This window comes from Pagrus pagrus (assembly GCF_965226575.1).
Source record: "Pagrus pagrus genome assembly, chromosome: 22".
Lineage (NCBI taxonomy): Eukaryota > Metazoa > Chordata > Actinopteri > Spariformes > Sparidae > Pagrus > Pagrus pagrus.
The window spans coordinates 4,456,293-4,478,284 of record NC_140204.1 but is presented as its reverse complement, the minus strand read 5'-3'; the positions used below and the strand labels follow the sequence as shown (position 1 = coordinate 4,478,284).

The window sequence follows — 21,992 nt, the reverse complement described above, 5'->3', positions numbered from 1 at the left end:
GAGGGAGAAAGTGGAGTGAATCTAAAGATGACAGGAGGGAGAAGGAAAAAGCGAAGGGGAGAAAGAGCGTTCTGTCCAGATCCGACGAGAAGCGAAAAACAAGGCATGAATGCGTGAAAATGTTGACGGCAGCGCAGCAGAAAGCGAGGGATCGCGACTGAAAGAGTGCAGTCAGGTGAAAGTGATACGGCGGACGTACAGGGTGGTCTCCCTCTCTCTCCCCGCCGCTCGCTGCGTCTCTCTACCTCTCTCCCCCTCTCTCTCCTCGGGAGGCTGACACTTCCCTTCATGCGTTTGACCGCTCACAGAAGGGGGGATGAATAGAGGAGTGGAGAGGGGGTGAAAGAGCGGGATGAGCGGGGAAGAAAAGAGGGGCGAAGGGAGGATGAGCAGCAGACGGACATCTAAATGCTCGCCCCGCCGATCTATTGGAAGAGAGAGGCGGAGACACACAACGGTCGGACGCACACATAAACATGGATGCAGACAGTTTGAGTTGAGCGCAGCAGCACAGTCGCTCTCAGTGCGGAACGTTTCGTGCGTAGAAACATGGAATCGTTTCTGAAAACGCTCGCTTTTGTCCGCCCCGGCACAAAAACACGCTCACAGAAGTGTCGGTGCATGAGACTTCCCGGTGGCCGAGCTGCCCGAGAGATGTAACCATGCAACAGTGATGATGTCACGGGTTCAGATCTGGCCAAGGACTCAACTGTGTCCCATCGCTTTCCTTATGGTGTCCTCTGTGCTTTCCACCGCTCACTGGATAACGTTAAAGCTCTAGTCAACGACTGTAAGAAATTATCGAGCTCAGATTTAACAGCCAAAAATCATAGAAATAATCGAGGGGCGTACGTGACTTTTGATCAACTTTACAGGAGAGCCAACACAGAAAATGACCATTCTTTGGCCTGACTTCAATCTTTAATATTAAATATAATAATAAATATTAAAACATGTGGATAACAGTATACTAAGAACAATATTTTTACAGCTATTAAACAAAAATAATTTAATTTATTAAGTGCACTTTTGACGTTTTGGCTCAAACTCTTCCTGAGCATGATGAGGATGAAATGTTGCATATTTCACATGTGCCGTTTCAGCAAGAGAAAGTGCTTTTGTACCTCATTTTGCCCAAAATGTCTCTGATTCTTATCTCTTACAATGTTGGTCAGTGCTTTGTTTCATGTACTTCATGACAGCACGGTGTGTTTGCATAACACACACTTAGACTAGATTGAAGACGGAAAGAAAGGAGAAGAACATTATGTACTTTCCTCCTTCTGCTGATTCATCACGAGATTGATTCACAGCTCAAAAAATCTGCTGATACAACCGGGAGAAAATCATTTTAGAAAATGCAAATTACCTGTTAATTCTCTTTTATTTAAACCACCTATAACCAATATTATTTTTATAATAAAGGATGAAAAGACAAAGTAAAAACACTGGACAGAGGTTTATCACCTGATCATCTGCAGCCCCACTTGGCTTTATGGAGCTTATTAGTTCATTTCTTAGCTGCAGCTTTGCAGTTTGGTCTCACTGCACTCATAGTGTCACCTAAAAAGATAGCCATTGTCGTTACCTTTACTCCAGTCTTCTTGACAAACTTCAGATTTTAAAAAAATATAAAGTGGAGAGAAGAAGCAGCAATAGAGAGAGAGGTTAACTTCATCCAGCTCTCCTCTTCCTCCACTTTCTCTCTCAATGTCTACTTCTTCCTCTTCCCCTTAAAGTGCGATTACGAGGCGTCATGGAGGCTGATGACTCTCAGAAATAGTGGGTTTACACTCACACACACACACACACACACACACACAACTCAAAGTGGGTGCAGTGTGAGGTCAGTGGGATAAGTATCGGTGCCAGGGAGGGGTGAGAACTAACAGTCAGACCCCCGAAACACTCTTATCTGATCACACACTCGCAGCATACACACACCTGTCTCTCCATTTCCCTCTACATATATATATGTATATATAAAAGCTGACTACACACACACACACACACACACACACACACACACACACACACACACACACACACACACTCTCTCACAGCAGGCTCTGAGTGTAATAAAGTGGTCAATGATCCTGCTGCGTTCAAGATAACAGCAAAAAAAAAAGAATAGTCGCTACTTGAAATGTGTGCGTCCATATCTGCTGATTTATGAGTACAAGCTATTATTTGTGTGGGAGAGGTCAGTGTGTGTGTGTCTGTGTGTGTATCTGTGTGTGTGTGTTACTCAGCCCCTGTCTCAACTTCCTGTCCCGTCTGTGGCCCGGGCCTTATCGGCATGACAACAGGTCAGGCACTGGTCACAGCAACAGAAGGCATTCAGGGACCTGATTGGACGGGGCGGGGAGCGGCGGTTCGCTGCTTCCGACTGATGGTCAAGTAGTGGTCAGGACCGGGGGGGGTCAAGGTGGTTCAAACTGAGTCTAAGACACACACACACACGCATAAATTGATCCGACACATTAATAATTATGCCATATAGACGCACACACACCCACATGTCTTCCTCTCTCAGACATCTTGTGTCACACTAAATAATGACAGTCAGACATATTTCTTTACACACACACACGTACCAGTGACCGTGTGGTGACCGGGCCAGGTCATTGTTCTGTGTTATCAGTCTCGACCTCTCCGTTGGTCTCCCCGATACGACCTGCATCTACACCCCTTCCTGTGTGTGTGTGTGTGTGTGTGTGTGTGTGTGTGTGTGTGTGTTTGTGAGACTCTGCGGTCACTCGGTGGTCAAACCAAAAAGTTTAGACCCTTAAAACAGCTCTCACCTCTCGACTGCTTCCTGTTTTGGGGGTCGTCGAGGAGACAGAGAGAGTGAGAGATGTGTTTCATTTCGAGCTGCAGTCCTGATTGTTGTGAAACTGCAGAGCATCTCATTTTTTTTTCTGCATCTCTGCAAATTAGATTTTTCTTTGCCTGCAGTTGAATAATTGTTTGAAGAGCAGTTTGGGGCCGGAAAGTTGTGCATGTGTGGATTTTATGGGGGTTTAGATGAGTGGGTGCCAAAGTTATTCTGACAACGAAAAGGGGAAAGAAAACAAAGCAATGCTGCGTCTGCATATGCTCGTTGTTTCATTGGTACTTGATAGTGATACTCCAATGCATCCCACTTTTTATGACCCGTCCTGCCAGATCCACCCATCACTAAACACAGAGACACACAGTGACGTTCCTCCTCAGTTAAATATCAGTGTTTTTACTCATATGCACTCAAAGTTTACTCATCAAGAGTCTAAATACAACACCTTGTTTTTTTGAGTCTCCAGCTACTTCAGTTTTGCTGTGAAGCCGCAGAAAAGTTTTGTGGACTGCGAAAACTTCACCTGACTCTCCATCAGTACAGGAGTTAGTAGATAATAACGTGAGGTGAACTATTCCTTTAACTTAAAAACTAATTAAATCCTTGTAAAAATGTCGTTCAACCCAAAACAATCATGAAAAAGTGATTTGCCTTCTTGCAAAAAGGAATCGAATCAGAGTCAAAAGAGTCGAGGGTTAAATCTACACCGAGGTGACGTCTGAAAAGTGGACTGAACCTGAACTGAACTCCCGGCCCGGGGTTAACCTCTAAAAAAAAAAAAAAAAAAGTGTCTGGACCCAAATTGACTTTAAAAAAGTGGCTGCGGCCAAATTGACCTTTTTAAAAAGTGCTGGAGTCTAAATTGAGCTCGGAGCGGAGCTAAAAGCTGCTGTTTTTTCCAGCCCCTGTTTGTTTTGGACTCTTCTGTCTTTATTTGCTTTATCAGCGCACAGAGCAGCTCCCAGCAGGCCCCTCTGACTTCAGCCTGCACTCGTTTATCGTCTCCCTGTTTCTCACTCACTCGTTCTTCCTCCTCCGTAACATCTAGTTACCCTCCGCCTGACCTCCTTCGCTCCCTCCTTTCCCTTTTTCTCCTGCAGTCCTGTAATATTTCCCCAATCATTCTTTTTGAGTTTTCTCTCTTCCTTCTCTCTCTCTCTCTCTCTCTCACTCCGTCTATGTCTCTCACTCACCCTCTCTCCATCTGTGCAGTGTCTAATTGACAGCAGAGACCCCTGGTTGAACCACCAGCACTCTTCTCTCTCGGTTTCTTTTTTTTTTTTTTCTTTCCGCCGCTCGCTCCATTTCAGCCCTGTCACTTTTTTTTTTTTGCAAGGGGGTCGCACAACTTCTCTGTCACTGCTGACGAAGGGGTGGAGAGCAGGGGGAAGGAGGCGAGAGACGGAGTGTGTGAGACAAAGATGGGAGGAAGGAGAGACGAAGCAGAAAGTGGAGAACATGAGTTAGCTACGTGAGGAAGGTAGCTTAGGGTTCAGAGACGTGACGTGAAGATGTAAATAACAAGTCAATTAGGAGCCATGTTCTCATTTTCACAGAGCCTACAGACACTTTGTGGTTTAAAAGTAAGTAGGGATGCATTAATCTGTATTCTGATCAGGTTTTTACGTTACTGGTGCCAGTCCACCTGTCCTGGGTGATTTACAGGCTGCTGATTCGTGCGTCACCGACCAAAAGAGTCTGTATTTGAACCGAGGAGACTCAACAGGCAGCAATCTTTCTCCAGAATCACTTACTGCTTACTAAAAGCTTCAGAAAACAACAAAAAAAAGCTCGGAAGTGGACTTTGAGTTCACATACTTTTCACCCAAACACGTAGTAGTAGTTCATCGCCTCATGCCTCGCTCCCAGCAGGCCAATGCGCCCTGCGACGCCACAAAAACTGCAAGAGCTCAAGGGGTTGGCCGGGCCTCCGCATTCTCTAGATCCCAATCCTGTCGAGCATCTGTGGGAAGTGTCGGAATAATATCCCTGGATCGGACTTGTCTCTGACCCGTTGAGGCACTGAAACAGAGGATCCTTTGAGTCCCGTGGTCTCCGAAGTGGGGCCTCCATGGATCGGACTTGTTCTGCAGACATTCAATCGGACTGGGATCTAGGGGAATTTGGAGGTTAGGTCGACACCTTGAGCTCCTTGTTTGCACCAAACGAATCTAGACCAAAAACTTTTAGCGTGTTGCTAAATGTGTTTTGATATCTGCCTCCTTTATGGCATCCAGCTCGCTGAAGCTCCCTCGAGCAAGCCTCTGTAGTACTGTTCTGTATCTGACCTCGGACCTCTCCGTGTGGGGCTGACTTCCCTTCAGGGAGCGATAAAGCATCACGATTTTTATCTCCTCTTCGCTGTATTTGATTACCCCTCACATGACGAGCGGTGGACCTCGCTGCGGGTTAATAAAGTACAGTACGAACGTTGAAGGAGTATCGCAGCGGAGGTTGTGCTGTGTTGTGGTTGCTGGCAGCCGCGTGCTGCGGTCGCAGGAACGAGGCTGCAGGCAGATGTACAGAGATACAAGCTTTTGGTTTTAATTTAATTTTTGGCCCTCCACTAAGAAAGAAAAATTAGTTCCCTGTTGCAAAGCGATAACATCCAAGCTTACTTCATACCATTCATAGCTCGAGATGGAGTGATACTGTCCGAGCTGCCGGGTACGTGTGTGTGTGTGTGTGTGTGTGTGTGTGTGTGTGTGTGTGTGTGTGTGTGTGTGTGTGTGTGTGTGTGTGTGTGTGTGTGTGTGTGTGTGTGTGTGTGTGTGTGTGTGTGTGTGTGTGTGTGTGTGTGTGTGTGTGTTGAGCTGATGGAGAGGGTCTTTTATACACTCGCGATGTGAAGTTAAAAACAAATGTTGAGATGAAGAAGAAAGTGTGAGGAGGTTTCTGTTGTTTGTTAGTTGGAGGACGGCGCTGACTGATAGCCTCTGCATGTGACCTTTGAACTCTTGCTTTCAGAGGTCAAGAGCTGACTTTAAGAGTTAAGTGTAAAATCTTTTTCAGTTCAGGTTCTGATGGACAACACCTGGTTCCATCTGGGCTTTCTCACATAAGATGGGATGTTTGGGAACAGTATTTTTATACACATGATCAGCAGCAGTTCTGATGATCAATTAATCCTTCTCAAATATGAAGATTTTCTGTTTTTCTTTTTTGTGTCACTGTAAATCAGATATATTGGTTTTATTCAAACAAACTGACCAATTTTATGACATTACTTTGAGCAGTTTAAACAAAGAACCAGCAGGTTAAGTTGGAGTTGGAGTTGGAGATACAAGATACTTTGTATCTTTATTGATTCTTTGCACAAGTAGGTTAGTTAGTAGGTCAAGAAAATTTAGAAAGTATGAAAAATGTTTCTTTTATGATAGTCAAAGTTTTTCTTCATGTTTCAGCTTCTGAAATGTGAGAATTTTATTCTTTTTCTTGTCTTTTCTTGTCCTAAAACAGCAATGAATGGTCGAATAATCCATTCGTTGATCAAAAGAAAATTAGTTGCCAACTATTTTGATAAACAATTAATCATCTCAGTTATTTTCCAAGTGAAATGTCCCAACATTTGCTGTTATTTTTATTTTGGTTTTTTGGTTTTTGGACTGTTGGTTGGACAAAAAAATGCGTATTGAAGATGTCACTTTCACAATTTTTTTTTTTTAAGTGTTGGTCACACAAAGAAAGCAGTTGTATGACATAAGATTTTATTATTAACTAAAGTTTTATTGAAATAATCCTGAGATTAATCTATGATGAAAATGATTTGCAGTCACTGCACATTGTCGCAGTCCAATTTGACTGTCGTGTACTTTGCATTTAAAAACTTTATAAAAACACATCAAACTCAAAACTGTCACAAAGTCCAGAAAACATGTCAAAATATCTTAAATTAATCATTAATAGCATCTGATACATCATATTACTCGTAAGTAAAAGAAAATTCCCAGTGGTAAGTTTCTCTAAATCAGGCCGTTTATCATTTATTTCTTGTGGTTGCATCTTAAATATTTAATCTGGTAGTTAAGAAATCTCAGTTTGGTGAACGTTTCTTGTTTCACCTTCTGTTCTTGTCTCGTTCTCGAGACCTTTGTCCTAGAAGCCTGTAACCGGTCACTATGACACTGATGGGCAGGTGTCCATAAGAAAAACTCTCGGCTGTGACCTTTCAACCCTGAAACTTACGAGAGATATGCACTGAAGGGAGGGAGGAGACGAGGGATGACAGACGAGCGTTGCCGTTTTCTCTGAAAACCACTTTCTCTGCTTTTAGTGAAGGACAGCTGTCAGGATGCTCCGTCCTTGTTTGCTTCCACAAAGACATTTTCTTCTCTGAAACACAGTCCAGGTTGACAGCAAAAAGAGGCTTGATTGACAGGTGTCAGTGTGGTCTTTGTGAGCCGGCGGTGACCTTTGAACTCTGATCTGAAATGCGGATTCAGTGATGGGAGCTGAGGAAAGATGGCAGACAGGTGTCAAAGCACTTTTATGGTCTGGTCTGGAAGCAGTCAGTGGATAATTAAGACTTTCCCTGAGTTTGTACAATATATTGAATTGAAACTGGACCTAATTTCTCTGTTTTTTAAAGAGAGACGTTGCCATGAAAGCTTTTAAATGTGCCGTCAGCTCTTTGTTTGAAATACAGAAATGGGTCTCCGTCACAGCTGGACAGCGTAAAGAGCGATCTGCGGAAAAGTGCAGCAGATAAATGGAGGGATGATTGATGGGTGGAGGAAGGTGGATTTTTTTTTTGGATGGACGGGTGCCAAAATGGCTACTTTCCTCGATAAAAGTCAAAAACCACTTTCCCTGCTTTTAGTGACCTTTGACCCTCTTGGCTGTCAAATTTGGGAGGAGATGGACAGCTAGGAGAGCTGAGGAGGTGAAGAAGGAGGAGGTGAAGAAGAAGAAGAGGTTAAATTGTTGTACATATAAATGATCTTTGGTTCAGTGTTTGCTCACGAATTGCTTTGCTTCATAGCTGAATCATTACATAATCCCAAAGTGTGTGTGTGTGTGTGTGTGTGTGTGTGTGTGTGTGTGTGTGTGTGTGTGTGTGGGTGTGTGTGGGTGTGTGTGTGTGTGTGTGTGTGTGTGTGTGGGTGTGTGTGTGTGTACGGTGTGTGTGTGTGTACGGTGTGTGTGTGTGTGGGTGTAAACATGATGAATTCTGGGTGACCCTGACGTTTGGCCATTAGGAATGGGAACACGGTAATTCCCCGACGGTCCCAAACAAATAAATCTTGCACACAGCCGGAATAACTATTAACAAGTCTGCTAAACACTGAGGAGGAGGAGGGGGAGGAGGAGGAGGAGGAGGAGGAGGAGGAGGAGTAAAGCTGATGGGAAGAGAATGAGGAGAGGAGGAGGAGGAAGGGATGAAAAGATGAAGGAGCAAAGTTGACTGGAAGAGACTGAGAAGAGGAGGAGGAGTAAAGCTGCTGACGGGAAGAGAATGAGGAGAGGAGGAGGAGGAAGAAGGGATGAAAAGATGAAGGAGTAAAGTTGACTGGAGGAGAATGAGAAGAGGAGGAGGAGGAGTAAAGCTGCTGACGGGAAGAGAATGAGGAGAGCAGGAGGAAGAAGGGATGAAAAGATGAAGGAGTAAAGTCGACATGGAGAGGAAGAGGAGAGCAGAAAGGAAGGGAAGGTAAAGAGACGAGGAGGAGAGGGAGTTCAGATGGAGAGGGAAGAGATGGAAAGGAGGAGTAAAGATGATGTGGAGAGGATGAGGAGAAAGAAGGAAGGAAGGGGGAGGTGGGTGAGGAAGGTAAGAAAGACAAGGACGTAAGAGGAGTGCAGCAAACAATGGAAAGGAGGGATTGAAAGATGGAAGACGAAAATTGAAATAAAGAGAAGGAAGATAAAGGACAATGAAGAGGGAGAAAGGAGGAGAGGAGATTAAGGAGAGGAAAGTAAATTTGATGGAGAGAATGAGATGGCAAAGTAAAAAGGGGAGAACAAGGGAGAGGAAGGATGGAAAGGAGTAAATAAAGCTAGAGGGAAAGAAATGAGGGTGAGTAAAATTAAGATGGAGAGAAGAAGTAAAGTTAACAAGGAAAGAAAAAGTAGAGGAGAGAGGGGAGTGAGGGAGGAGGAAGAACAGGTGAAGTGGGAGGAGAACAGGAGGTATGGGGAGCACAGACAGAGATGGAGAGGATAAGAAAAGGTTGAAAGAAAGGAGAGGTGAGATGAGGATGAGATATGAAGAAGTTAGGGGAATTGCAGCCAGTGATGGAAAGAAAGGGATGAAAAGATGAGGAGGAAGAAGAAGAGGGATGGAGAAGATGAGAAAGAGAAAATGGAACTGGGTGAAAGAAAAGAGGAAAAAAGACGTGAGAGGAAGGAACGAAAGGAGTGATTGACTATTAAGAAGTGAGAGAGTAAAGAAACAAAAAGAGAAAGGAGGAGGAGGAGGAGGAGGGAGCGGACCCCATTAGCGGAGGAGAAATGAGAGAAAACAAACAAGAAATGTGAGGGTAACACGTCACTTTGTTTTTCTGCTCGTCCCCCCTGGAAGAATAAGAGGAAGCAATAGTGTGTGTGTGTGTGTGTGTGTGTGTGTGTGTGTGTGTGTGTGTGTGTGTGTGTGTGTGTGTGTGTGTGTGTGTGGAGACAGGAGCGATAGCGCGGGAGGTCATGGCGAGGTGAGAGAGGGGGAGCGAGACGGAGAGAGAAGTTCAGCGAGAGGTGAAGAGAGAGACCTGCCGTTTTCTGTGTGTGTGTGTGTGTGTTTAGGGTGAATCGGGGGTCAGGTGTGTGTGTGTGTGTGTGTGTGTCAGGAGGACCTGCTGGCTCGCGTGTGGCTCGTTTCTTTTGGACGGCCGCACTCTCCATTTTCTTTTTTTTCTTCTTCTTCTCTTTTCCATTTTCATCAGTCTTATCTGCCTCTCCTCCTCCTCCTCCTCCTACTGTTTTTACCCTCTGTCCCTCCATCGCTCCTCCGACCAAACTTACCTACTGACCTCAAGTTCACCCAAAACTCCCTGTGCTCCCTCTTCTTCCACTCTCTCCTCTACTTGTCCTCCTCGTCTTCTCTCTCCATCGTTCTTCTTCTTCAGCTCTCCTCTCCTCATCATCTCTTTTCTTTATTTTCTCCTCTCCTTCCTCTCTTCTCTTTGCCTCTGTCATCCTTTCTTTTCTCATCTTCTGTCTTTTTCCCTTCTTTTCTCCTTTTTTCTTTCCTTCCCTCATCATCTCCTTTCTTTTCACCCTTTTCCTCTTTACCTCCGTACTTCCTCGTATTGTCTCTTGTCCCTGGTCCTTAATGTTTCTTCTGTTCTTCTTCTCTTCCACTACTTGACATACCTGTTCTCCATCTTGTTCCATTTCTTCTCTTCTTCTTCTTCTTCTTCTTCTTCTTCTTCTTCTTCTTCTTCTTCTTTCTTCTGCTTCTTCATTCTGTCTCCTTTGTTGTCTTCTTCTTCTTCTTCTTCTTCACCTTCTTCTTCTTCTGTTTTCTGTTATGTCCAATACAAGAACGAGAGTGAAAAGAGAGAAAAGATGTCCTGAGCGTGATTCCACAGTAAAGACAGCGATCCACTCTCCGATAACATGAAAATCTCATGAACCCTCAGTCGCCAGCTTATCTGTGCGTGCGTGTGTGTGTGTTCGTGTGTGTGCGTGCGTGTGTGTGTTGTGTATTGTCCGCCTACATCTTCTTTGCGTGCATGAGTGTTAACACGGCTTTTCAGGGTTACTTCCTCTAAACAGGCAGCTAAAGTATCTATCCTTATCTCGCATGCCTTCACCTTGTACTTACCACGCACACGCATGCACACACACACACGCACACACACACACACACACACACACACACACACACACACACAGCAAGGTGGAAGTACACAATTAACTGCCTGCTCATAAGCAGATGGTGACATTCAGACAAACACCATTAAAAAACAGCGTGTGTGTGTGTGTGTGTGTGTGTGTGTGTGTGTGTGTGTGTGTGTGTGTGTGTGTGAGTGTGTGAGCATTGCACACACACACACACACACACGCGTGTCTGTACCTAATTAACTGACTGATTTGTTCACATCCTCACAGCCGGATGATATTTGTGTTTTATGTGTGTACCTGTTTACATGTGGCCGGTTGTCATGCAGCGCGCGTGTGTGTTCGTGTGTGTTCGTGTGTGTTCGTGTGTGTGCGTGTGCGTTGTTTATATGGGAAGATTAGCAGGTCAAACCTCGGCCGTGCGAGGGTGAACTCGGGGACAAACGGGAGAGAGAGAGAGAGGGAGATGAATACAGAAGTGAAAGGAGCGGCGGGAGGAAGGGAAGTGTGGGAAGAAGGAGGGAGGAAAAGATCAGGAAGTGCAGAGCAGCCATTCGTCTTGTAGTCTCGCTCTGAGGCCAGGTTTGAGAGGAAACATTAGTTTTAATAACTCCAGAAAATATTCAGGTCGCTTCCTGTTTTCATGAATGGCTCCGAGGAGGTGAACTCAGGTAAGAAGCCGTGACCTCGTGTCACCGCAGGTTAATGCCCCGCGCTTTCCTGCCTGCTCTCCTGGAGTGAAACGCAGGTTTATGGTATTTAGGTGCTCAGATAACGAAGTAAAAATAGATTGTAACGAGGATCCGAGAGTTCAGCCTTTATAACAGTGAGTATTCCTACATTAACAGAGGTAAACGCCCGACTGTGTGGTGCAGGATTAAACACGCTTTGTCATTTCTGCCTCTTTGGATCTCTCAATCAAAACAGGGAAAACAAAAGACGTTATTTCAAGACATGAAGTCAAACAACCAGCGTTTTTAATGAGAAACTATTGTGTGACGTGATGTGACACCTGATTCTTCTTCTTCTTCTTCTTCGTCTCACTGTTCTTCGTCTCACTGTTCTTCGTCTCACTGTTCTTCCTTCACTCTTTTCCTTTCCTTTGTCCTTTCTTCTTCATTATTTATTTGTATAATTTGATGGTTTGTTTTTTATTGTTTTTTTAACATAACAACATAAAAATTATGACGTGTGTTCCTCGATAAAGTTGTTTTTTCAACCTCTTTTAACCTGGTCTATGAAAATGATCAAAAAATACAACATTGAGTATAAAATAAGCACACAACTCAACAAAATGTGTACAAATCCTGCGTCTCAGCAGGTTAATTAAATAGACCTCATTCAGTTTCCTGTTCAACGATCAAAGGTCCTGCAGGTCAGCTGGACAGATGTGAGGCGTCATGCTGACGTCTGAGCAGCCGTACGATCCAGAAACGACAACTGGAAGCTACGTTTGTCCAAAAGCCACGAAAAACAAAACAAAATGACTTTTTTTTTTTTGCTCTTTCCCGTCGTTGCTTCATTCCTCAGTGTGTCACCCTCATCTCCCGTCCTCCCTCCTGATGGCGCACCTCCATCGCCCAGCCCTCGCTTATCTATCCATCTTCATCTGCCCTTCCTCTACCCTCCTCTCTCTCCGTCCGTGTCTCCTTCCATCCTCGCTCTCTCTCATTTTCTCCCCCCACATGTGGTTTTGCTCTCCATCCCTCTGTACTCCGTCCCTCCTCCTCCTCCTCTCCTCCTCCTCCTCCTCCTCTTCTCTCATCCCTCGCTCACATATGGTTTCTCTCTCCTGGTCTGTGTGTGTTTGGTGTTACCCAGAGTTCACTGGGGCTCCCTGCTCCTATGTGTGTGTGTTACAGACAGAGATAGAGAGACTGTGTGTGTGTGTGTGTGTTACAGACAGAGATAGAGAGACTGTGTGTGTGTGTGTGTGTTACAGACAGAGATAGAGAGACAGAGTGTGTGTGTGTGTGTGTGTGTGTGTGTGTGTGTGTGTGTGTGTGTGTGTGTGTGTGTGTGTGTGTGTGTGTGTGTGTGTGTGTGTGTGTGTGTGTGTGTGTGTGGTAGAGTTCAGCAGGGCAGCAGCAGGTTATGCAACAGCTTCAGTTGTAGGTCATTGAGAGGAAGACTTCACCTCCTCTCTCCTTCAAGACTCACCTCTTATAAACCCAATAAATTATCATGTCCAGTGTTGAAAACCATTTGAATCTAATACTTGATTTTTAACCAAAAGACGAAAAAGGTTCAATATTTTTGCAGCCCTGACCTGTTATAATTTTAGAGGGCGCTCCGATAGATTGGCCACTGATCGTTATTGGCGGATATTTTTAAATTTTAAATAGTTGATCTGTGGTCTCGGTTTTAAAGTGTGCAGAGGAACATGAAGCTTTAAACAGTGAACTGCAGGTTAACACAACAAGTTCACAGTAAATACATGTACTGAAGTACTTCAGCTGAGTACAGTTTGGAGGTCAAAGTACTAATACTAAATCCTGTGTCCTATTTTCACAGTTATTACTTTTCATTTTCTTTGACTCATGCAGAATAAATCTAAGTGTTTATTTTCCTCAACATTTGAGTGGTGTTTTTATTATGCCACTAATACTAACAGATGATTTAAGAAAAGAGAAAAGTAATGAAGCAACTTTTAGATGTACAGTATGATCGCAGCGCACTCGATCGAACTCTGGAGTAAATACCGTAGAAAACTTGATTTAGTTACAGCTTTTACAAAGTAAAGTGTTTTTAAATCACAATAAAGGAACATCTTTTTGGTTCCTGATCAGAGAAATGATCACGAAACCAGTTTCAGTCACCGTACGTGAGGTTTCCTCCCATAAATGTGGCGTATTGTCCTCAGACTTACCCAACACGCTGACATGTTAGCGCGGGCTGGATGGTGTTTGTGTTTTTCTTCTCACAGCTTAACAGACAATTTAATCTCTCCGGGAGTGTGAGGGTGTTTGTTCGTGAATCACCGGGTTTCTGTTAATCTCCGTCTGTCTTCATCCAGTTACTGGACCTGTTTACGCAGTGGGATTGGTCGACCTACCTGGCTGACTACGGGAAACCTACCTGCAAATACCTGAGAGTCAACCCACACACTGCACTGGCCCTGCTGGAGAAGTAAGTCCTTCATTTCGTCAACCGTCTGCTGGCTTTCCACTCTTTCATCATACGGTTATCTGTCCTTGTTGTTCCTGGATCCCTCACTTCCTTCTTCGAATTTACTGGAATCGACTGTTTTGCCAGCAGAACGTTTGATTATCAATTTAACAAACTCTTTATTGGAAAGTCGCCATTATTTGCACCAAAGACGACTTTTGAACTCCAGCTATCGTCTCAGCCGCTGTTTTCTGTCTCCTGTCCGTCCTCTCTGTCATGTTTTGACAGGTTATTTAAGCCGTGAGTATCGTCCGCGTTGTGTGTGAGTGATGTTGGATTCCAGCATGTTTACAGACGACTACTAAAGTGTGTGAATACCTGTAAAAAAAATGAAGGTGTGTTTGTGAGATCACGTCAGGGTTAAACGCACGCACTTCCTCACCACAATACAAATAAACTCATGTCGTAACGGTGCTGATGTTTATCATCGTGGGGGTTGAAAAACACCCACATGTGTGCCATCAGTTAATCAGTGTGGACACACACACACACACAAAAAACATTTTAATCTGAGACGCACACACAGTCGTATGATCCGGATCCAGAGGGCCCCCAGGCGCCCGGTGGTCTCCTCTGTGCCCAGGAGGAAGCACCCTGCTGGGGCTTGTCTGCTCCGCTGGGCCCCTGAACTTCCTGGAGGTCCGTAACAGTCCAGTGTTCTGCGACAGAACACACACGGAGACGAACTGTTTCACGTGACACAACACACACACACACACAGCGAACGTTTCAGGTGACTGTAGCAGAGGTGTGTGTGTGTGCTGAGCATGCTCGTACGATTCTGCACTCGTGTGTGTTCTCCTGAGTTTACTTACAGCGTTCAAACACTGAGACTGAAATCTGAAAACAAAACGTTAACCTCGTTTAACTCTCTCCTTCCTCACTTCCTGTCTTTCTCCTCCGCCTCCAGGATGAGGGAGACGAGCAGGAAGAACAACGTCTTCGCCCAGTTCAGGAAGACGGACCGAGACAGGCAGAAACTCATCGACACCGTCATCAAGCAGCTACGCAACCTCATCGTGCAGCACCACACCTAGAGCGGAGCCGCCTGATTGGCTGATTTTTCAAAAACCATCCGGCCCGATGACTTCACTGATCCGTTCAACCCCGCGACCATCGGCTGATCTATGCACCTTAACTTCACTCGACTCCTCCGACAACCAGAACCGCTTCCCCACCGGTCACCTGTAAACCTGCATCAAGCTTATTGGATAACAAGCTCATTGTCTGTTTCTGTGATAACTAACAACACTACCGGGGCTTCAACGAGCTCTGTTATGACTTTAACTTCACTTTATCTGTCTGTTATTTGACTGAAACACGAATCGTATCAGGCCTCAACTAAGCGATCCTGTTCGTTACTGCCCGACTGAAGAAACTCTCAAAAGAGTTTCTCCCTGGAAATTAATCTTGAAAAACAAACGGAAGCTGTCCTGAATCGTCTAATTGCCTCGAGACGAGGACGCAAAGAAATACAAGACAGAGAGTAAACAAACGCTGTGGTGACGAGACGTCCTACCAGCTGCCACTAAAGGATCAGTCTGGTGATGTTCTACATTTTTCTTACTATTGATAAATGTTTGTTTTGAATAAATCCCACCGAACAGCTGGGCTAGAGCACCAAATGTGGATTAATCCACCCCTGAAAATAGTCCCCAACAAAAGCACTTTTTACTCATGTTAGACTGAAGTTTAGAAGATTACTGAGGTTTTTTTTTAAGTCAGTAGCAGCTAAAGACTGAGAGCCACAGAGAGTGTAGGGACATAACAACGTATAGAGAGACGGATTAGCACATTTTTTAGTTTTAGCTGGAATTTTTTGACAAAAAGGAAAATGTAGAATATCACCAACCTCATCTTTGAGGTTGTTCTTCGATCTGGGAGGTTTCAGATCTGTGGAGAACAAAACGAGCAGCCATGAAAAGTAAGTTAACATGAAGATGGCGTGCGTCAATGAAAATATGTGGTCGTGGTAGAAATCCTCCTGCTTCCGACAGCGATAAAACTCTGTTGCTCTGCTTTGGTTACTGCATGCGATCGGGCCTCGACGTCCTCGTAGGTCTGCAGGGTGGGAACATGTCGACACCTTTGGAAAACTGTGAGGCGAGATCGTAGGAGATTTTAGTCTCTGTCCCACAAGCTTCCTCATTTCCTAAAAACATCCCCCCCGTCTGTCCTCGACCTTCATCGTCTTCCACGTCGCTCCCCCTCACTGCGGCACAAACGACAACACGTATTGAATGTAGATCAGAGAGGGGCGTCTTCCCCGTTTCAATCCTGCAGCCAGAAAAAGCACTGGAGAAAAAAAACCTATGAACGGAAAGTTACTCAACTCAAAAGGGGGGGGATATTCACACAACATGGCAACCCTTCCTCCCCCCCTCTCTCTCTCTCTCTTAATATACAACCTGCAAACACTTGAATGGCTGCTCAGATCTGGCAACTTGTATTCCCTCTTCCTTGACGCCGGAGAGCGCACTGCGTGTTTGGGATGTGAATAAAGGGGGATGACGCCCAAACATGGCAACGCAGGCGGGGATGTTACCTGAGCATTTTTCTACTCTTCATGTATAAATAACTGGGTCTTAAAAGAGGGGGAGAACGCCCGCAATCTGGCAACCGCTACTAATTTGTATAGAAGTCGTCGTACTAATGCCAAGCACACACACTTTTTATGTCTTCCATGAACATACGCCAACGTGTGTGTGTGTGATGGCTTCCTGTACACACACACACTTTTGTTTAGCTGAAGCACATAATTACACTCACACTAGATTATTTTTGAACTAATACGGATCTTTTTGCTTTTTTTTTTGTTGCTTTTTTCTTGAACTTGGGTGCAATAATAGCATTGGAAACTGCAGCTGTGTGTGTCTGTGTGTGTGTGTGTGTGTGTGTGTGTGCGCGCTTTATAAAGGGATTCAAACCTACAGTGTGTGTCTTTGTGTGTGTGTGTGTGTGTGTGTGTGTCAGAAGGGAATTAAAGTCTTCCGCTTCCTCTCTGTTCGATCAGTCGCCATGTTGGATTCATGCATCGTGTGCGTTTGTGTTCACTCGTGCATGCCGGCACTGTGAAATCAAGTGTGTGCATTTATAATGTGTGTGTCTGTGTGTGTGTGTTCGTGTGTGTGTTTCATCCATCCTTAGCTGTGTATCATTTCTAGGTGTTAGTAAAGGGAATCGGGCCGTTGTTATTGAATGTGCCTTTGCTGTATTTTGTTGTATTTTTCCTGCCAATAAAGCAGCAACACTCGCGGCGTCGAGAGTCTGGACGCACCAACGACAAAAGTCTTAACTCAAAGTCCTCTTACGAGCTTTTTCTAGAGCTTTCAGCCACTTCTCACAGTCTCCTGGAGGTCTGTTCTCGTCTTTTAGCTTTTCTGTGACACATTGTGATTGTTTGTGGTGTTTTTTTGCTATAATCTAGTAGCAGCCGCCTGTAGGAACATTAATATTCAAGATGGTGACCGATCAGTGGCTCCGTCATTATCCACAACTCTTTATGTAGACTTACTGTAGTTAAGAAGATTGTACTCAGCGGAAACACTCTGACTGTAGTTTAGTTTTAGTTGCAGATTAGCTCAAACTCCAGGATTTTGGATAAACTTAAGCTCGCTGAATTCCTCGCATGGCAGCGACGAGCATTCAAACTGACAACCGTCAGCGTCCAGACTCCGCACGGCCGCCGATGTTGCTGCTCTACTTTTGTTTTTGTATTTTGTAAGCAGAAATCGTTGCTGAGACAGAAGCACTGTACACGCTGTTGTTATTAAACCACTAATGAATGAAACTAAAAGTAAAAATACTAATAAAGTTGCAACAAATGCCAACAGAGACAAATATGGAATAAATGGAAAACTGTTGAAGATTTTTGTCTTGACTCTTATTTTATCAAGTTTCTTTCTCTGTCACTTCAAGTTATGTCGTTAACTTTTACTGTCTTTTAGAGTTTTATGTTCTTGTGCATGTAAAAGGTCTTGAAAGTTAGAAAAGTCACAGAAGCTCCTCTCTCCCACAGAAAACACTGCTCATGAAGGTCTCGTCAGTGGTCCCGCCTTCAATTTTGTGACTTTGTGACATCACACTACGTCACAAAGTCACATATTTGCATAATTTATGCTGATATTCACTGTAGAAGTGAAGAAAAGCTGACCGCAGCCATGAGGAGCGGTGCTGACTCAGGCGTGTGTGAGCTGACCAATCAGAGGAGACCGTGGGGGGTCCTTAAAGAGACAGGAGCTAAAACAGAGCACCTATTGTAGTGTTTGAATGAGCCTGTCTCCTTTAATTTGTGTATTAATGTTCAGAAAATGTGTTTTTTTCAATATTTAAAGGAAAAGACAGTTGACAGGTATGCTAAGCTAAGCTAACCATGTCCTCAGGATTGCTCCTTAGCACAGTAGTTCAGTAATTGTACTTAGTTACCTTCAACCACTGGAAACAAACGACGTCACCTCCTGCAGAGACAAACGGACAATAATATCGTCATATTGATTAAAATTGATTCCACACACTTGTCTCTCTCTCTCTCGCCCTCACTGCCTCACTCTCACCCCGGTGACCTTTGACCTCTCAGACAGCAGGGCGTCCGCTGCGAGGGACGTGATTAACGAAGACTTTGTGTGTGTGTTGGCGCTGCAGGTGGGAGGTGTGTGTGCTTGTTCAGTGGAGGGCAGCGACTCGAATCCAAAGCAACACAAACTCTCTGCGTGCTCCAGGTTTCCTCAGTGTGTGTGTGTGTGTGTGTGTGTGTTCCCGGTCTTTAGAGGGGCAGTGGAGCGCTCACAGCTCAGGGATGCCTCACAGAAACCTCCCTCTCTCTTTCCGTTTTCTCTTCTCTGTCGTACATTTCAAACCCTTCCTCATACATTTACGCACTGATGAATCTGAACTTATGGAAAAACTCCTTCCCTCCTTCTGTTAACCCTTCCTGAAGAAGAAGCAGCAGCTCGAATGAAATCTGTGGATGTCTTGGAGATGCTGACGAGTCAAGTTAAACGTCACTTCATGATGATGAGTCTACAGATTTTGGTTCCTGGTTTTTCACAGTATGGTTTTCAAAAAATCTGCACAGTCTGATGTGACTAATTCAAACAAAGCTGCTACAAGCTGACAGCTGCATCGCTGCTTAACCCGCAAAAAAAGATACGTTTACTTTGTTGGAGGAAAAACTCTTTTACTAAGAAATGTCAGGTCGCACCGTTACAAACAGATTTTTCTTGAGGTAGTGCCACAGATTTGTCAGATTTCCATCCAAATGAAGCACAAACACGGTTCAAAATGAATGCTAATGTTGTTCTCTGTCTGCCGGGTGTAAATAAGCAAATATTTTATTAATAAACTGTGAATAACCTTCTATAATTATCTCAAAGTAAGGAAAATTTCAGGAGTGCTTTTCTCCTGAAATTTTTCCCAAAAAATTTCCTGAATTGTTTTTATTTTTTTTAAATGTCCTGAAATTTTTTAAGAAAAAAAAAATTCCTGAAATTAAAATTTTTTTAAAAAATTCCTGAAATTAAATTTTTTTTAAAAAAATCCTGAAATTAAAAAAAAAAAAAATCCTGAAATTTTTAAAAAAGTTGTCCTGAAATTTTTCAAAAAAAATTTCCTGAAATCTTTCAGAAAGGTTTCTTTTTCAGGAGAGATTTCAGGAGAAATGTGTTCAAAAATAATTTCAGGAGAACAGAAATCTTTCTAAAAAAGGCCTAAAAGTTTCTCCTGAAATTTTCTAAATATTTCTCCTGATTTTTTCTAAAAATTTCTCCTGAATTCCCATGAAAAGCACCAGCTGGTGATCACAGTGGAGCATTTATCAGCTAATAACCAGGTTGTAGGTGGTGGAGACAGAAAATGGAGCTAAAAGAGAGTGAATTCAGGACTTAGATTTGTTACGTGGGACACAAACACAGTTCAAAATGAATGCTAATGTTGTTCTCTGTCTGCAGGGTGTAAATAAGCAGATATTTAATTAATAAACTGTGTTAAAACCCTTCTATAATTATCTCAAAGTAATGAGGAACTAACTGAATTTATTGGCATCATTTGTCACAAAGAGGATGTTGCTCTTTGTGCGTCTCTTCTGGTCTCAGTGTGGCATTTTCTCTCTTCATAATTTGAAAGGGACTCACAACTGGAGAAGAAACAAGGAAAACTCAGAGTTAAGGTGAGTTTGTTGTGGAGGTAGACCAGAATTTCCTTCAAAACTGACCTGGTGAGTGACTCAAACTAACCAAAGATAAAATGCTAACGCGTTATGTTCCTGCAGGGTGACACAATGCAGCCATTATCAGTGGAGAATCGAAGCATTAAAACACTTCAGCAGGTTGTGTTGGAGAAATATTTGACAGAAAACATCTAGAGCCACTTTAAAATGACTGATGACTCTCACTAGTTTCACTAGCTGGCATAAACATCTCTACAATCACAGCTATAATGTAAAAAAATGATACTTTTTCTGCTCGTTTTGTTTCAGTTACATGTGATAAATTGTCTGAAATATTGTCTTTGAAAGATGAAGTGAAGGAAACAGAAGAAGTGCAGAGAAATCAGAGTCTGGCAGCGACACAGACGAAAGTTCAAGGCGTTGATCTCACTTTCATGCTTCTCTTTCTTCGAGTGTGTAAATGAGCACATTTGTCCGATCGTTTCAAAAGCCTCGCTCTCCGCTGCGCACACAGTTTGAGTATTACAAGATGTGTTCGAGTACGATAACAGAGCTGCAGCCTGTGTGTGTGTGTTATCTCATTATTACTCGTCTGACAGTGGTGTGTCTCAGATTCCTGTGGTCTGGCAAGTGTGAGAAGAAGCAGATCTCTCTTTCAAACACACACACGAGAGCATCCAACTCCGACTCCAATAAAACAATCTTCACGTTTCCTCTGCTGTCTTTTGTCTTTTAAAGAAGAGCCAAACACATCAAGAGCCTGGATAAAGCAGCGATATATATAATAGAGTTATGGCTGTGTGTATGAAATCCTTCAGATCTGCTACTACGACAGAATTATGTTCAGAAGTGAACAATAAATTTGGTCGTTAGCTCCATCAATGAGGGTCAGAATGTGTCAAAAATGGGTCAATACATTTAAATTAAATTTGGGCCACGAAATAAGCAACAATTGAGCGGTTAAGTAGCAAAACTGGTTCTGTGTAGAGTCTTCTGATCCACAAAGATTTACTAAAAGATTTATGAACTATCAATGAAAACATTAGTTACTTAGAAAGCCCTGAGGGACAAGTTGGGAAGTTGTTGGATTTTCTAAGTCTGATCTAAATTGTTTTCTCTCCTGAGTTTATGACTTGAGAGCTGCTGAAAAAGTTTTGAGTTTTGTCAGGATAATCTTCATTAGGTTATTTCAAGAGAATTGTTCAGGAAAATTTAGGAGAAAATTTTTATTTTCATGTGTTAAACCGAGTGAAAAAGCATTTTCACAAACTAAGATTTTTGTTTTGTTTGATTTTTTTTGTGTTTTTGAAAAGAAATATTCTGAAATTTTGCAGAAAGTTGTGTGAAACCATGGGGAAAAAATCAGGACAAACCATTTTTTTCCTGGGGAAATTTCTTTTACAGGAAATATTTCAGGAGAAACTTTTGAAAAACATTTGGAAACCTTTCAAAAATGTTCAAAGAAAATGTACTGAAATTAAAAAAGAGATTTTTCTATAAATTTCTCCTGAAATTTTTCGGAGAATTTATCCCAAATGTTTGTTCATTTTAAAAAGGCTTTTGAAAAAAGAAATTCTCCAGAAAGGTCTTTTTCAGGACAAATTTCAGGAGAAATGCTTTCAAAAATAATTCCAGGAGAGCTTTTCTCCTGAAATTTTCCCAAAAATTGTCCTGAGTTTTCCTAAAAAATGTTCTAAGATTTTCCTTTTCCTTTTAAAAATTCAGAAGATTTCTTTAGAAAATTTCAGGAAACATTTTTGGAAAAAAGTCGTGAGAAATTTTTAGAAAAAATCAGGTTTAGAAAAATTCGGGAGAAATATTTAGAAACATTCAGGAGCAATGTTTAGAATAATTTGGGAGATTTAAAAAAAAAAAATTAGGAGACATTTTCGGAAAAATTTCAGTACAATTTTTTTTTAAAGATTTCAGGGCACATTTTCAGAAAAAATTGGGAGAAATGTTTAGAAAAAATCGGGAGAATGTTTTAGAATCATGTGGGAGAAATGTGTAGAAAAAATCGGAAGAAATTTTTAGACAATTCAGGAG

The 21,992-nt window shown here is 43.0% G+C and overlaps 1 protein-coding gene across 4 annotated transcripts in view; it reads left to right on the top strand.

Moving 5' to 3' along the window:
- exoc6b (exocyst complex component 6B) overlaps window positions 1–17,649 on the top strand; it is an 85,558-nt gene extending 67,909 nt beyond the window's left edge. For 3 of the 4 annotated variants that reach the window (XM_084344333.1, XM_084344331.1, XM_084344332.1), the window contains 2 exons: window positions 13,632–13,744; window positions 14,694–17,649. In XM_084344333.1, coding sequence (XP_084200459.1) covers window positions 13,632–13,744; window positions 14,694–14,820 — 240 coding nt within the window. In that variant the 3' untranslated portion in view covers window positions 14,821–17,649. The remainder of the gene's footprint in view (window positions 1–13,631; window positions 13,745–14,693) is intronic. The other variant, XR_014621453.1, reaches the window with a different exon arrangement.
- Window positions 17,650–21,992: the final 4,343 nt, after the last annotated feature.